At 39.3% G+C, this 13,395-nt stretch overlaps 1 protein-coding gene across 6 annotated transcripts in view; it reads right to left on the bottom strand.

Moving 5' to 3' along the window:
- Ubx (Ultrabithorax) overlaps positions 1 to 13,395 on the bottom strand; it is a 77,804-nt gene that overhangs the window by 47,073 nt on the left and 17,336 nt on the right. For 4 of the 6 annotated variants that reach the window (NM_169730.3, NM_080504.4, NM_169729.3 and 1 more), the window contains one exon: positions 6,867 to 6,917. The exons of the other annotated variants lie outside the window; for them this stretch is intronic. In NM_169730.3, the coding sequence (NP_732173.1) occupies positions 6,867 to 6,917 (51 nt within the window). The remainder of the gene's footprint in view (positions 1 to 6,866; positions 6,918 to 13,395) is intronic. 6 annotated transcript variants of the gene reach the window in all.

A 13,395-nucleotide genomic window follows, 5' to 3' on the forward strand; every position in this document is an offset into this window, starting at 1 on the left:
ATGGTCATTAAATTGTTAAAGAGAGAGAGAGAGAGTTTGAAAGAGTCTTTCATACAATAAAAATAAACTAAACTTTATTAACCAGCTGGAATTTCAACAAAAACACTCATTAAGAGGTAAACAAACAAATACAAATGGGGAACAAATCAATAGAATGAAGAATTTAGCAAAAAAAAAAACTCGAGTCCTCATCGATTTATTTATGCGGGAAAACGACTCGAGAAGTGAAAAGAGAGCAACTTGAGTTGCCATAAAGCACTCGTACTCACATTCCATCATTATCAGCTAGGTTTTGGAATTCAAATTCGTATATGGGTCATTCCACTGGGAATAGGCTGCGAAGAGAAGGAGTGTCCAAGGAGAAAGAGCTAGAGAGAGCGAGCATAAGTCAATTATATAATCGGCAATTGAAATTCAGTTTCTGGCCTGTGTTGTTGTTTAAATTACAGCCGACACCTCATCAAAACGAGTGTTTTTCCACCCACGCGTTGCGGCATGCAATGCATTTTAATTCGAAATCCAGAGGATGTGCCCGCGGAACTCGATTTTTGTAGCCCAGTGTCAAGCCAGCGATCCCGTAAGCTCGTCTTTTGAGCCAAAAGCTTTGCCTTTTGCCCTTTCCAGGTACCCGGGATGGCCGACAGATGGCTCGTCGTTCTTAACCCTCTAAATACCGCTGCCCAGGCACTTAGAAAAAATTGGCACCTTGTCTATACTCAAAAAAAAAAAGCATCGAACAAATATTTTACCACAGCAATAATATAAATGGTTTGCAATTAAAAAACGTAATTTTTTTTAAATAAAGGGTTAATTCGTTCATCGCCTTATCTTCCCAGATACCCAAAAGTTGTTTAAGTGTGTTTGTATGTTTGTAGCGACGGCCAAGCCTTAGAAGCTCATTTTGGTTTTTTGGGCTTCCAACACGCACAACAGCGTCATCATCAGCAGTTTGCGAGGCAAGCGGGGCTCAACATGCGTATCACCATACCAATAAGAAAAAACAGAAATCGCATATATCCGCCGACGCTGAAAGTTTATTTATGAGTTCGCTGAGGTGGAACACGCATATAGCATTGGTAATGGGTTATCTTATTGTTTATAAAGATTTAGGAACTGTCACAAGTTGCTGACAATTAATAAAAATCTTTAAAATTGTATATTCATTTAATACAGTTAGCTAGGAAATTTTCAAAATATTGTCATATATATTTATTTATATATATATTTTTTTTTTATAAATATCAAAAATTCTTTACGATCGTTAGTTGCTTCAAATATTTTATAATATGTGGAATTTGATTATATACTATATGTAAGAGTTAGGGAACTCGCTGGTTCCTAATATGATATACTCTTGGTGGGAAATACTAAAAAAAATAATCATTGGCCGCACCTCTCTTGGGGGTTTCACCTATGGGGCTTCGATTCGAAGTCACCGAAAGGCACAAAAACGTAATGGCAATTATGATTAATAAAATATGGTAGATTATAGACTTGAGACTCTTTGGGAAATGTCAAGAGCCCAAAATGGATGCAGAGAAAAGAAGGTCACCGACTATTAACTCGGTGATTTTCGCAAGTGTACAAGTTAGTGGGTGTTACCCTGCAAATGTGTGTGTGTGTGCATTTGAAGGCACAATGATAAATGTACAAAGCAAAAGGCAAAGAAAAAATAGAAATTGGGTGAATAAATAGCACAGATTCCGTTGAGCAAGCAGAAAAAAAGGAACTCGAGGAGAAAGCCGGCGCAAGGCAAGTGGAAACAAACAAAAATTTCGCCGTCGGCGAATGCGAAAAGGACAAATGGCTAAAAGCGCGAGAGCAGAGCATAGAAGGCCCAGAAACCAGAACCCGGAGAGCAATAAAACCAACAAACTCCGAGTAGAAAGCCATTTATCAACTGCGAAAGGAATTCGGTGCGGAAGGCCAAAAACCCAGTTTTTGTTCTGGGAAAAGCTGGGGAAATGGAAATGCGAGCAAACACACGGTCAAGATGCGAGTAAAATTAAATGGACTTTTCAGATCACGGCTTTTAATACATCGAGCTATAATGTGCATTAAAGCTATAATGCTATAATGAGCATTACTTTTATTTGCCCTTTTAAATATACTTTTAGTTTGAAACAACAATAGTAAAACATAGGAATGCAACTCAAACTTAAGTATGTTTTTCATTAAAAAATATTGATTTGAAGTATACTAAGTTCTAGAAAAAATTCCTAAACTCCATTGTAAATATTCGACATTCCTATGCAGTCGCATGAACTCGACGCAAAGGCTGACCGAATTCGAAACCACCCTAGCCGCACGCAATGGAAATAAAAAACTATCTGCCTTAGGCCAGCGACATAAATAAATAATATTTCTTATTTTTTTGCCTGTTTCTGTCGCGTTGTGTATCCTAATGTGTTTGGGTGGCGGGCGGCGAAACAAGGATAACATGACTGATTATGTAAGCGAAAGGAAACGCAGTGAGCCCAAACAAAAGCGTACAGGCAAGCACATTTGGGTCCTGTATCTTTTGGCATTTTCCGGGCTTTTTTTTTGGTTGTTTGCCACAGCAGGTTGAACGCCAGTGGCAAATACGCACACACCCACTTATTGTGCTATGCGTGTTTTTGAGAAAGTGGCACAATTTTTACTTTACGAACGCCTAATGTAATAAAGCCCGCCCTCCCAAAAGCTGGATCCCAGGATTTCCACAAATGGATGGCCTGCGTTTAGCATTCGCAGCGATAAAACCGAAGGAGCAGCATCAGAAGCCATAGAAAATCTGAGGTTGGCTGTCGGATGTTTGCCATGTGTGCGACTAAAGGTGGCCCAAAGCGGGGTCAATGGCCATAAATCAAACCGAAAATTATACGCATTCATCTGCTGAGCTGGCAAAAGAACGAGAAAAATATCTGCCACATTGCCTGCGGCGAGGGTGGAGCTGAAAATGCTCGCATTTCCCATTTTTGGGGGAGTTTTTCGAATGGCGGAAAATATGGGTAACTGTGTGAAAGCTAATGGCCACCAAAAATCGATAAAAGGAGAACAGTCACTTGGTTTTATTTCTGTTTACCTGACGAACGAGTGTTTTAATTGCGCGCGAATCGAGTTGAAAACGAACGGCATTCAAATATTAACTCCGTTGTTAATTGCAAACATTTTTATTCAAATTCGGTGGCCATTTATCATTCATTTAAAGAGATTAGGAGAGACCGATTAAATTAGCATTTGTAGGCTGGCTTTATTAGCCATCAACAAAGTGCGAATGTGCTATTATAAACTTAGATGATTTCATTTTTAATTCTATTGCTTACAAACAAATAATAATAATAAGCATTGATTTTTTATTGGGCATTATTTTGTATTGACACTAACCCTGAAAACTTGTTTTATTTTCTTGTATATTTTGAAATGTCATTCTAGAGTCTCTGAAACCTCTAATATAAGAATATAAATGGACTATAACCAGTAATTACTGTCGAAAAATACACTACTTTAAAGTCAAGAAGAGAAAAAGGTAAGAAAAAGTTCAAATAACCGGTAACAGAAAAAATATACATGTAGGTATACAAATATATATACACAAGTATAATAAGTGTTAATAATAATACGTTGAAAATGCGGCATTATCAAAGGACGTTTGAAGAGAGAGAACAGGAAAGCGATTATTTATTTGTGTTTTCATGTCGAATTTTGGTATTTGACCCTAAGAGAATGGATCTTGTTCAGCGAGATGTATTGTACAAGTTTTTAAACTAATTTAAAAAAAAAAATGTTTCAGAAATCAGTATAACAGAAAATCGTGTATTTTTTCTATATATGTATACTATTTGGCAAATGAATTAAAATGATTTAACGACGTACGTTTATCCCTGTAGAAGTAAGAATTAGAATATATCTGGGGACTTCCACAGTATCTGCATCTCCGAGATACGTTGTTGGCCAGTGGCCGTGGAGCAGTTCAAAGTAAGCTGGCCGCCAATTAACTAATTTGCCAAGTCTCTCTCTGAGGGGCAATTAAGAGGACACGACCAACGACCAGATAGGGAAGTGCACTCATACTGGGCCACCAAACATGTACATATATATACCCACGTGAGGCACTTGCAGATAATTCAACTTGTTGCAGTTGGAATTTGTCCCCATCTCAGAGTTTACCTGCCCCGCTCACCTGGTGTCAGTGTCAGAAGTCAAGCGAACTGATAATTGCAATGGAACGAAGTGGATCGAAATACCGGAAATGACAAAGGGAAAACTTTCTGTTTGTCATGAGGCAAGTAATTGGTGTGGGATAAGCAAACCCAAAGTAAAAGTATTTCCAACCTGCCGAATTACGTTCACCAAATGGAACAGTTCATAGGCGGATTGGGGGCCAGAATTTTCCAATTGCTTCGTTTCATGTTTATCCGCGAAGTGGCGCCAAAGTTTATCAACAATTCAACAAATTAAGATACTTTATTGCACATTATTATGTTATTATTGTGAATTGCGTGCCATTTGCTTTCGTTTCGTGAGGGGGAGGGAGAAGAGGGCGCCGACGCGTCGATCTTGTCGAGACATTAAGACATTTGCTCCATTCATGTTCCCCCCGGTTATAAATAGACCCCGCCCGAATGATAATGAAGCCTACTCCAAAGTGTGTGCAAACATCTGGCCAACAAAACGATCAAAGCCGCACACATCGGGGAATTTACATATCTCGGTAACAAATCTTGTATATTTACTTAGTTACTGGGAATAAAAATGTATCTTTTATAACAATTTACAATATAATTGATCTAATTGATGGGAATTTGTATGGATATCTTAATCAGAGCAATTGAGGATCTACAAAGGTGGTTATTATGATTTTAAATTGTAATTGATTATAAAATAAAAACTGAGGAGAAAGAAAATCTATCTACGGAACATGAATCTTTAATTATTATATATTAATATATCTTCTATAACAAGTGTCCTAATTTAATGCGGCTGACTTGTAAAATTAGTAATTTATCCTGTGTAATAAATAACTAAAATATATCCAACATCTATTAGCTCTCATTTATAAACGTAAACATCCTTAGTGCCCACACTCTGCAACATCTGCCTTGAACTGGTCTAATGGATTATATCCTTAAATGGCTGACAACAACCGCTCCAGAAACTCCTCCCTCCGAAACTCAGACGGAAACATTATCCAGACAAAGAAGCATTATTGTAATCGATTGGATTTTATTCTATTAGCGTCGGCATAATATACATTTGGCCCCTCAAAAAACAGCCACCAATTTTCCCTATATGACAAAAAATAAGTCAGGAAAATGTGGAGTGGGACACAGAGAGAGTGGAAAACCGCATTCGTAGGAATACATTTCCCGCCATAGACTTTATTAATTTTCTAATGGATTTTACGTTTTCTGCAGTTGAAGATTTCAACATTTCAGATAAATATTTATGCGTGGGGTTGGGTTGGCTGGTAGGTTGGTAGGTTGGGTAGCTATGAGGATATAGATACGAACTTGGAAACGTACTTGTTGTTGCCACTGTCGGCGACAGGACTCTCCGGGCTGTGTCCCTGTTTTTTTATGGACAGGAATTGATTACGATTGGCAAATGGCACTCGGTGGAAGGATGTTTTGTTTATGTTTGTGCCGGTAATTTATGCTATTGTATAAATTGCCCATAAACATATAGGAAACTGCAGAGGTTGCTGGTTGGCCGTCTGTCGAGTGTTTGGTTAACATAACTAAAAACAGGAATTAACAGCCTTTCGAGTGCCTAAACGGGCAAAGTAAATTAAATGTGTGTTTAATTGGCTGTGCGGGGGAGGTGCCACTGTACTATACTGTGTGACTGCTGCACCACAGTGCCACTTGGTCTTTCGTGCCCCGGGGCGATTCTTGTCAAGTGCAGCCTGCTGAAAAACTGCTAACAAAATGATACGCTTTGTAAAATTCGCAGTCAGGCATCACCATTTTTCTCGCTGATTTTCTTTGCGTGCCAAGTGATACTTTTACCCGATTTTCCTCATTGGGCGGTGGGTGGCTTTAATTGCACACCAAGAGCAAGGAAATTGTGTCTCTGTGTGTGCAGTGTTTTTGGTTGTTACACTGGTATGTAGTGTACATATGTGTGTGTGTGTGTGTGCTTTGGCCCGAGTTGACAAACTGAATAATTGGCAATTATTTTGGGCAAATTTTACGAGCTGATAATTTCACATATTATATGTACAGAGTTGCATAACTTATTGGACCAACACCTATTTTTCGAGGCATGCACATGCTGAACTATGACAGACACTGAGATACAGATAGGTATGTATGTACATGGGGATTCTAGGGGTATAGTTGGAGGATATGCACACAACACAGAACTTACTAGATTTATTGGAATTTGAAAGTATCGCTTTACCTCTCGAACTCTGGCAGGAGACGCTTCCTTTTGACTGACACGAAATGAAGACAAACGGGATGATCAGGATGATGGTGATGTGATGATGTTGCAACACCAACAACAGCAACAACAACCAAACGCAAAAAATCAACGCAAAATTCAAAGAAGCTCGGTTCAATGGATCCGGAGTTTTTGGAGAATTTTGGAAAAATGCTGGACATTTTGGAGTGGACGGGTTTCGGTTTGGTTTGTTTTGTATGTTTTGTGTGTATGTCGCTTCCGAAAAACATGTTTTTGTATTGGATTTCGGGAATTGCAATCTCAAAATCAAAAGAGAGATGTTCCACAAAAAAGAAAAATGGCTTTGCAACGCATATCGAATAAGTGAATAAATTATGTGAAAATTCAAAATGGGATTTTTCACAAAAAAAATCAAATTAAATCATAGGCAAAACTATAGGCTAAGGGTTTACAAAAAATATAACAAAACTTCGACTTACCTAGCCAGTCTGGTAGAAGTGAGCCCGCAAGAGATTCTGAGTATCTCTTACCTGGAAAAAATAGAGAGAAAACGTTTATAAAGGTCCAGGAACGTCATTATGCCTCACATGTTAGTAAATTAATTTAAGCAGGGTTAATGTAATAAACGTAATAAAAAATAATAATAATTATAATAAAAATATTAAACAAGGACCATTTAAATTAATATTATAATAGATTTAACAAATTTAAATGTATATAAATTAAATTAAATTAAATACTTAAAATATTAAATATCATAATTAGTAGAAAACTTAAAAGACATAGGGAAAGTATTGATTTCAAAACATAAATATAATAGTATTAGGAACACTTTATTAAAACGGAAAGCAAATATGAAAATATTAGCGAACATTTATAGGAATACAACGATATGGCAAAGGTTGAAAACTTCCACTTTGGTTGTAAAATGTAAAAAATAATAATGTTTAAATTGCCGCGCCGAAACTATAAAAGCCACATGACTCGCTAAACAGAGAGTTTTTCATAAATTTGAGGCTGCCGGAGGAATTTCGTTTATGCGCATGTAAATAACCCCAGGTAAATCATAATTCTAAGCTCAGCCCGGGGACTGTTGTCCCATCACGCAGCGCTCTCTAATGCTAATCTAATAACTTTAGCCGTCTCAAGAATTTATTTGCCTCAACAGCAGCGCACAAAATTATGCACGGAGGGCAGACCCTAATCCTCCGGCCCGAGGTAACCGTGTTCCCGGCGGAAGACGTTGGAGCGCGTCAGGTGTGCGCATTAAAAAGGAGACCTCCTTCATCCCTAGCAACCTAGTAAATTCCGTACAAAGTTTTAAATAATCGAAAACGACAAGACGCACTTGGCGAAAAGTTGAAGCATGTAAAATTTGCATAAATAACAACTAAATGCAACTTGGCGCTGGGCAAAATGTTGCCAAATGATGAATTGAGCAGTAGACAGGGAAGGCGAACAAGCAGGGTAATTTTAAGCCAGATAAAGATACAGGAAAAGCTGAAATCTCTTAATAACCAGGTTGTTCTTCAACTTTTTACGATGAGTCATAAAATGAAGGAATAAAATTAAAAGATGCTGCTGCCAGCTTAGTTTAAAATATTTAGTTAAATTATTTATATACTTGAAACCAATTATAAAGCAGTTGAAATATATTTTAATAGAGACCTTTTCATGATATGATCATATGACCATCAAAGTAAAATTATCAAATCTCTTTATTTTATTGCTAAAGGATGTGAACAATGATTTGCTGAATAAGCAATGTGCCATATTTACTGGAGCTCAACAACGTATCATTTTGGGTGCAATGAAACCCATTTGAAAATATGTTCTCTGCCATGGTGACAATCCACCTTCATTGTAGCTTGCTGGCATTTTGGTTTTTGACTTTGAATGGATTTTTCATGAACTCCGTCGGCATCCCACCCAACCCCAATCCCAGCCCCCCCTTTTGCATACCCCTTTGAAAGTTGGCAACTGCAGCCAACTCAATCGGCGCGTCTCTGTTGGCGTCAAAAATGGGCGTAGCTCAGAAAAAATGAGAAATAAAATCAGCCAGGGGAGGAATCAGGCCGAGGAATTTTGTATTTTCGCTCTGTCTGCCGCGCTGTTGTATGCAAATAAATCAGCGGCGCCCCATCATATGTCTCCGGATCGAGGGGGTTGGACGAGGGGGATTGGCCTGCTGCAGTGCGCAAAAACATATCTCACACTATTTGTCATGCTTTTAGATACTTTTATTTTAAAATAAATTGCAAACTCTTTTGCGACAGTCGCCTGTGCCCGTTGCCCGCGCCCTCCGCTATATTTTATAATGAAAATCCGCGACATGTGCATGGTGAATGCAGTGGAAATGCAGCAGCACAATTTTCACATTCGACTAAATTTATCGCGCCAGCAGTTCGGGATTTTCCGAATTGGAATAAATGCGCAGCAGCCAATAAATAAGTTTAATTAATGGCCGAGTGTTGACTAATTTTTTGTTGCCACTTCCCCATTGTCATGTCCTTTGTCGTTGGATCTGCTCCATTGACGGTTAATAAAATTAGCCAAATTTACGTCTCTTTACCCATTCGGCCATTAACAATGACCATCCCCAAAACCAAAAGCCCAGAGCCCGCAGCCCGTAATCCAATCTCATACCATCTCGAACCCTTCCGATTGCATCCCTTAGATGGGCGGCGCAATCTGTTACTGGATGTGCCGCCAAGCGTGAGAGAGTAAAGTCCCTTTGCCCGGATTTATTATTTTTACAAGATAAATGCAACATTTTACATTGGAATTTACGGGCGTGCGCCGAAAAAAGCCACAACAAAAACAATGCCAAAGGCAAAAACAAACAGTGACAAAGTCAAAAGTTGCGGAACAGTGGTACATACATACATGTATTAGTGGGATTAATGATTGAAATATATATAACAAAATATATTGAAACTTTATTAGTTTCAAATAACGATTGCAAACCATTTTAAATAAAACAAAAATAATTTAAAGGAAATGAGATACGATTTGACAATTTATGGCAGTAATATTAATCATAAGTCATTTGTTAACAAAATTATTTAATTTTTTGATTTCGTTCAGAAGATTCTAAATTGACCCACTAATTTTGTAACCACTGTCCGCTGAGAATAAATTTCACGTGCCAACAAGGGACAGGAGTTGAGGCAACAACACCAAAAACAACAGCAGCAATGGCCAGCGGCCTTTTGGCCATTTTCGATAAAGCACATTTAAACAAATGAAAATCCTTTAAACGAGGATAACACACAGAGAGCACGTCCATGGTCGGGTTAACCCCATGACTCCAGGAACCCCTGGCAACACCGGAACACCATAGCCCCCCCCTTTCGAAAACACCCCATTCTCGCAACGAATTCACTTGAGTGTGTAATTGTGTATTTATTTGCGTTATTTGACAAAATATCAACAAGCACAATCAATCCTCAGCAGTCAGTGGAGTCGGCCATCCAGGGAGTGCGACCTCCCATTCATTTGGACCCCCGTTTAGCCCCTTTTAACCCCTCTTCTGCTGCAAATTGCAAATGCTGCCATATGTCTGCCAGGGTTGCCAGCCAGAGAAATCCATTTAAATTAAAGCTGAGTTGAGCTGCATTCGAAAACGCATAAATATCGGTGTGTCTCCCCGAGTGTACATATATACATATGTATATGTATGTATGTATGTACGTTTGTATATTTGAATACCCGCCAGATCTGGCTACAAGTGTATATGTGCGTTGTGAACTTTCAATTTGAGCTGAATTCAAATTTAGACCAAGCCGGGGCAATAAAATGTGAAAAAGAGAGAAATAGAAAGAATCGATTGTTGCTCCTCTTTCAGAGCCAAACTGAACTTTGGCTCAATTTTCGCACAAATTTAGAGACTGCAAAAGGCAAACAGGACTCTGCAGATCCTACAAACGGTCTATGGGGGGCGCACAATTGTATCTTATGCAAATTTACCTAAATTAAACAAAATCTTCGAAAACAGAAAAATAAGTTTCGAATTTATAGGCGAAACTTGTGTATCGAACCTAAGTAATGGACGCAACTTCAGGCCTAGACCTCGCAGGACCTTCTGAAATGCCAGGACCACCCATACAAATACAACCCCTCATCCCGTCCCCTTTGCGAGTGTATTTGCGAGTGGGTATCTGAGTGTGTGTGTGTGTGTGTGTGTGTGTACAATGCGACAAAGACTTATGGTTTCAGTGCCGGAATTAGAAGCTTTCTCTGCCTGCATTTCCACTGAACACCGAACACACTGCACTTGTTGTTGCCGCCGCCGTCGGTGGAACATTTGTCGTCCTTGTTGCTGCTGCTGTTGCCCGTTGCAAAATATATTGCAAATAACTCTCAATATATCGTAAAATGTCTGCTGCTAGTACAGTAAATATGCAAAGCTCGTTTAGCGCAAACAGTTGGGGGTTTATTGGGGGTGGTGTGGAGGGTGGTTCTAGGGGGGTGCTTGGGCGAGTTTTAGCCACTGATTTAGAGTACTGGCAACTTTTGGTGCTGGCCAAAGAAATGGATTCAAAATAAAGCCCCTACGAGTGTATAAGCGTATCATTAATCATGACCATGACAAAAGTACACTGAGCGTTAAAGATCATTAAAATTTAATTTTTTAAAACTGTCATGAAATGATAATGAAAATATTTATTTTAACGACACTAAACAAATGGTTTTAATTTAAATGCATATTGAAATCTGTATTGATATCTTATAGATTTATAATATTTTTTTGTCGCTATTTTCCCCATTTTTATTTTGAATTAATGTTGTTATACCAGTTTTTTATCCCGTAAGCTGACTTTGAATAAATGGGTGGTATTTGCCCCACTACCTCCGAGACCCACACAAACTGAATAGGAAAACATATGGCATTTTGCGAGTACATTGACGATGGGTCGCACACTTTGACAGTTAATTTTGCAATTGTATTTCAATAACAATAAATCTGCACGTACCACATAAAGTGCGCTGGTGTGTGTGAGTTCGGTTCCATGCAATTGTATGCAGCTGATAAAGCCTGTAGGACCAGAACATTTGGCGCAGCAGCTAATACGGAATCTAATTAAATTTTAGCTGCACTACGCACGCCCCAAACATCTGAGTACATGCCAAATGGCACAACTGCACTCCCGTTGCATACACATTGATCAATTAACAGACAATATTTTCATTTCGCCAATGGGTTAATTTATAAGCAACTGCACGGCGTTTCCCCATTTCACCAGTTTTCCAAAGGGCTGGCTGAGGTGCGAAGCTGGTGATTTTCTAGCTAGATAGATTATCTATAAGTTCAAAAAATGCAAAAAATTGGTCACTTGTAATAAGTTTAACATTTAAATAAAAAAAAACCAATACTAATACTTATTAAATATATATGAAGAGGAGACCACCACTTTTGATTTTTAATAATTTTTTTTGATTTCGTTTGATGCAATATATATGTTAAGTAAAGAGTGATCAAAAAGGGGAAGGTTCGAACCAAATTTTTAATGGCGCAAAATCCGGGAAGCAAATAAAGAGACAAGCACGCGACTCAGCCGCATGGCCGACAGGTGCTGCAATGGCCGCCCGTCCGATGCGGACTCGCCCCTCTCTGTCACCAGTCATCTACCCCTCTCTTTTTGCCGGCAGGGGGTGGCTTGGCCCATCCCTTCGCACCCTTGCAACTGTTTCCTTTCGTCCTGCCAGCCTGCACATGTGTGTGTGTGTGAGTGAGCTCGTGTGCTTGTGTGATGGCATTCCCTGGCAGTCGAGGAATGCCAAAAGTGCACTTCCCTTCTCTTTCTCGCCGCAACCACCACTCACGCTCTCTCTCTCTCTCTCTCTCTCATTCTCTCTCCGTTGGACTGCAATTGTTTTGCAAAGAAGTCCCCTCGAACCGTGTGCTAAATGTCAAGTTCAAATGGCAAAGTTCTTCAAATGAAATGATGCTGGGTGCCGGGAACTGGAAACCGGAGTTTGCAGACGGAAGTGCAACTGGAATTGTTGTCCCACCTCGGCTGCACTTTATGATCTGTGAATTTGTTGCCAATTTGCAATTGTTGCTTTAACCGTTTAGTTAATTTGGCTTGAAAGTTTTGCCATCCTGGGGGTAATTTCGGATATGTTGCCTAATGGAGAGTTGGCCACTACAATATGTTTGGAATTTGACATTCTAGATAGTGGGATTTTTAGCCCTTCAAAAGACGGCGTTTTCACTTGGTAATGTTAATGGAAACCGTTTTTGTTTTTATTGGTCTTATAACACAAGCTCAGAGCATTTTAATTTAGTTTGCTTAAGACTTTCGTTTAGTGTCTACCTATATGATACATCTTAATTTATCAGAGCTAATAAATTTCAAGGTAAGATAAGCTACACACCTTTTAGAATGTGCATTCTCGTTGACCTTTGTTGACCCTTTGGGGACACTTTGCACCCTGCGAGTTCCCATTACAACGGTTTTTCTTCTTCCAGAAGTGGAAAAAGTGTTTTTCTGCACACCAAGGCAGGGACTTGCAAGAACGAGTTAGTGTGTGTGTCTTCTACTTGGGCGCGTGTGTTAAGCTTCACTTGAATGTGATTTATGTGATCCGTTGCAAATTTATGGCCCCAAGTTTTGTTGGCTCACACACACCAGCACACTAGACCATGGGCAAAACTCTTTCTGGGCAGAATTGCCGCGTGGTGCGCCTTTTGTCCCCCTTTTACTGTTGTGGCTGCAATTGTTGCCGTTGTCAACGTGCCTCCTCTTTCCCGTCCCCATCGCTTTCGCCATCCCTATTTTCCTTTCATTTCCCCAACCCAGAAGCTGCCAAGTGACACAAACAAACAAAAGAATGGTAAGGAGTGGGAAACCTCTGCAATTGTAGTGCATACAACTAACTATTTTCTATATATTAAGCACCCGGCACTTCCAGCTGCAGTGGCGCCTCCGGGCGGCCAAGAACCCACAATGATTGAATTGTCAACTTTGCTTTCATTTGGGGAAAAAGGAGATACGAACAGGG

Source organism: Drosophila melanogaster, chromosome 3R (assembly GCF_000001215.4).
Source record: "Drosophila melanogaster chromosome 3R".
NCBI lineage: Eukaryota > Metazoa > Arthropoda > Insecta > Diptera > Drosophilidae > Drosophila > Drosophila melanogaster.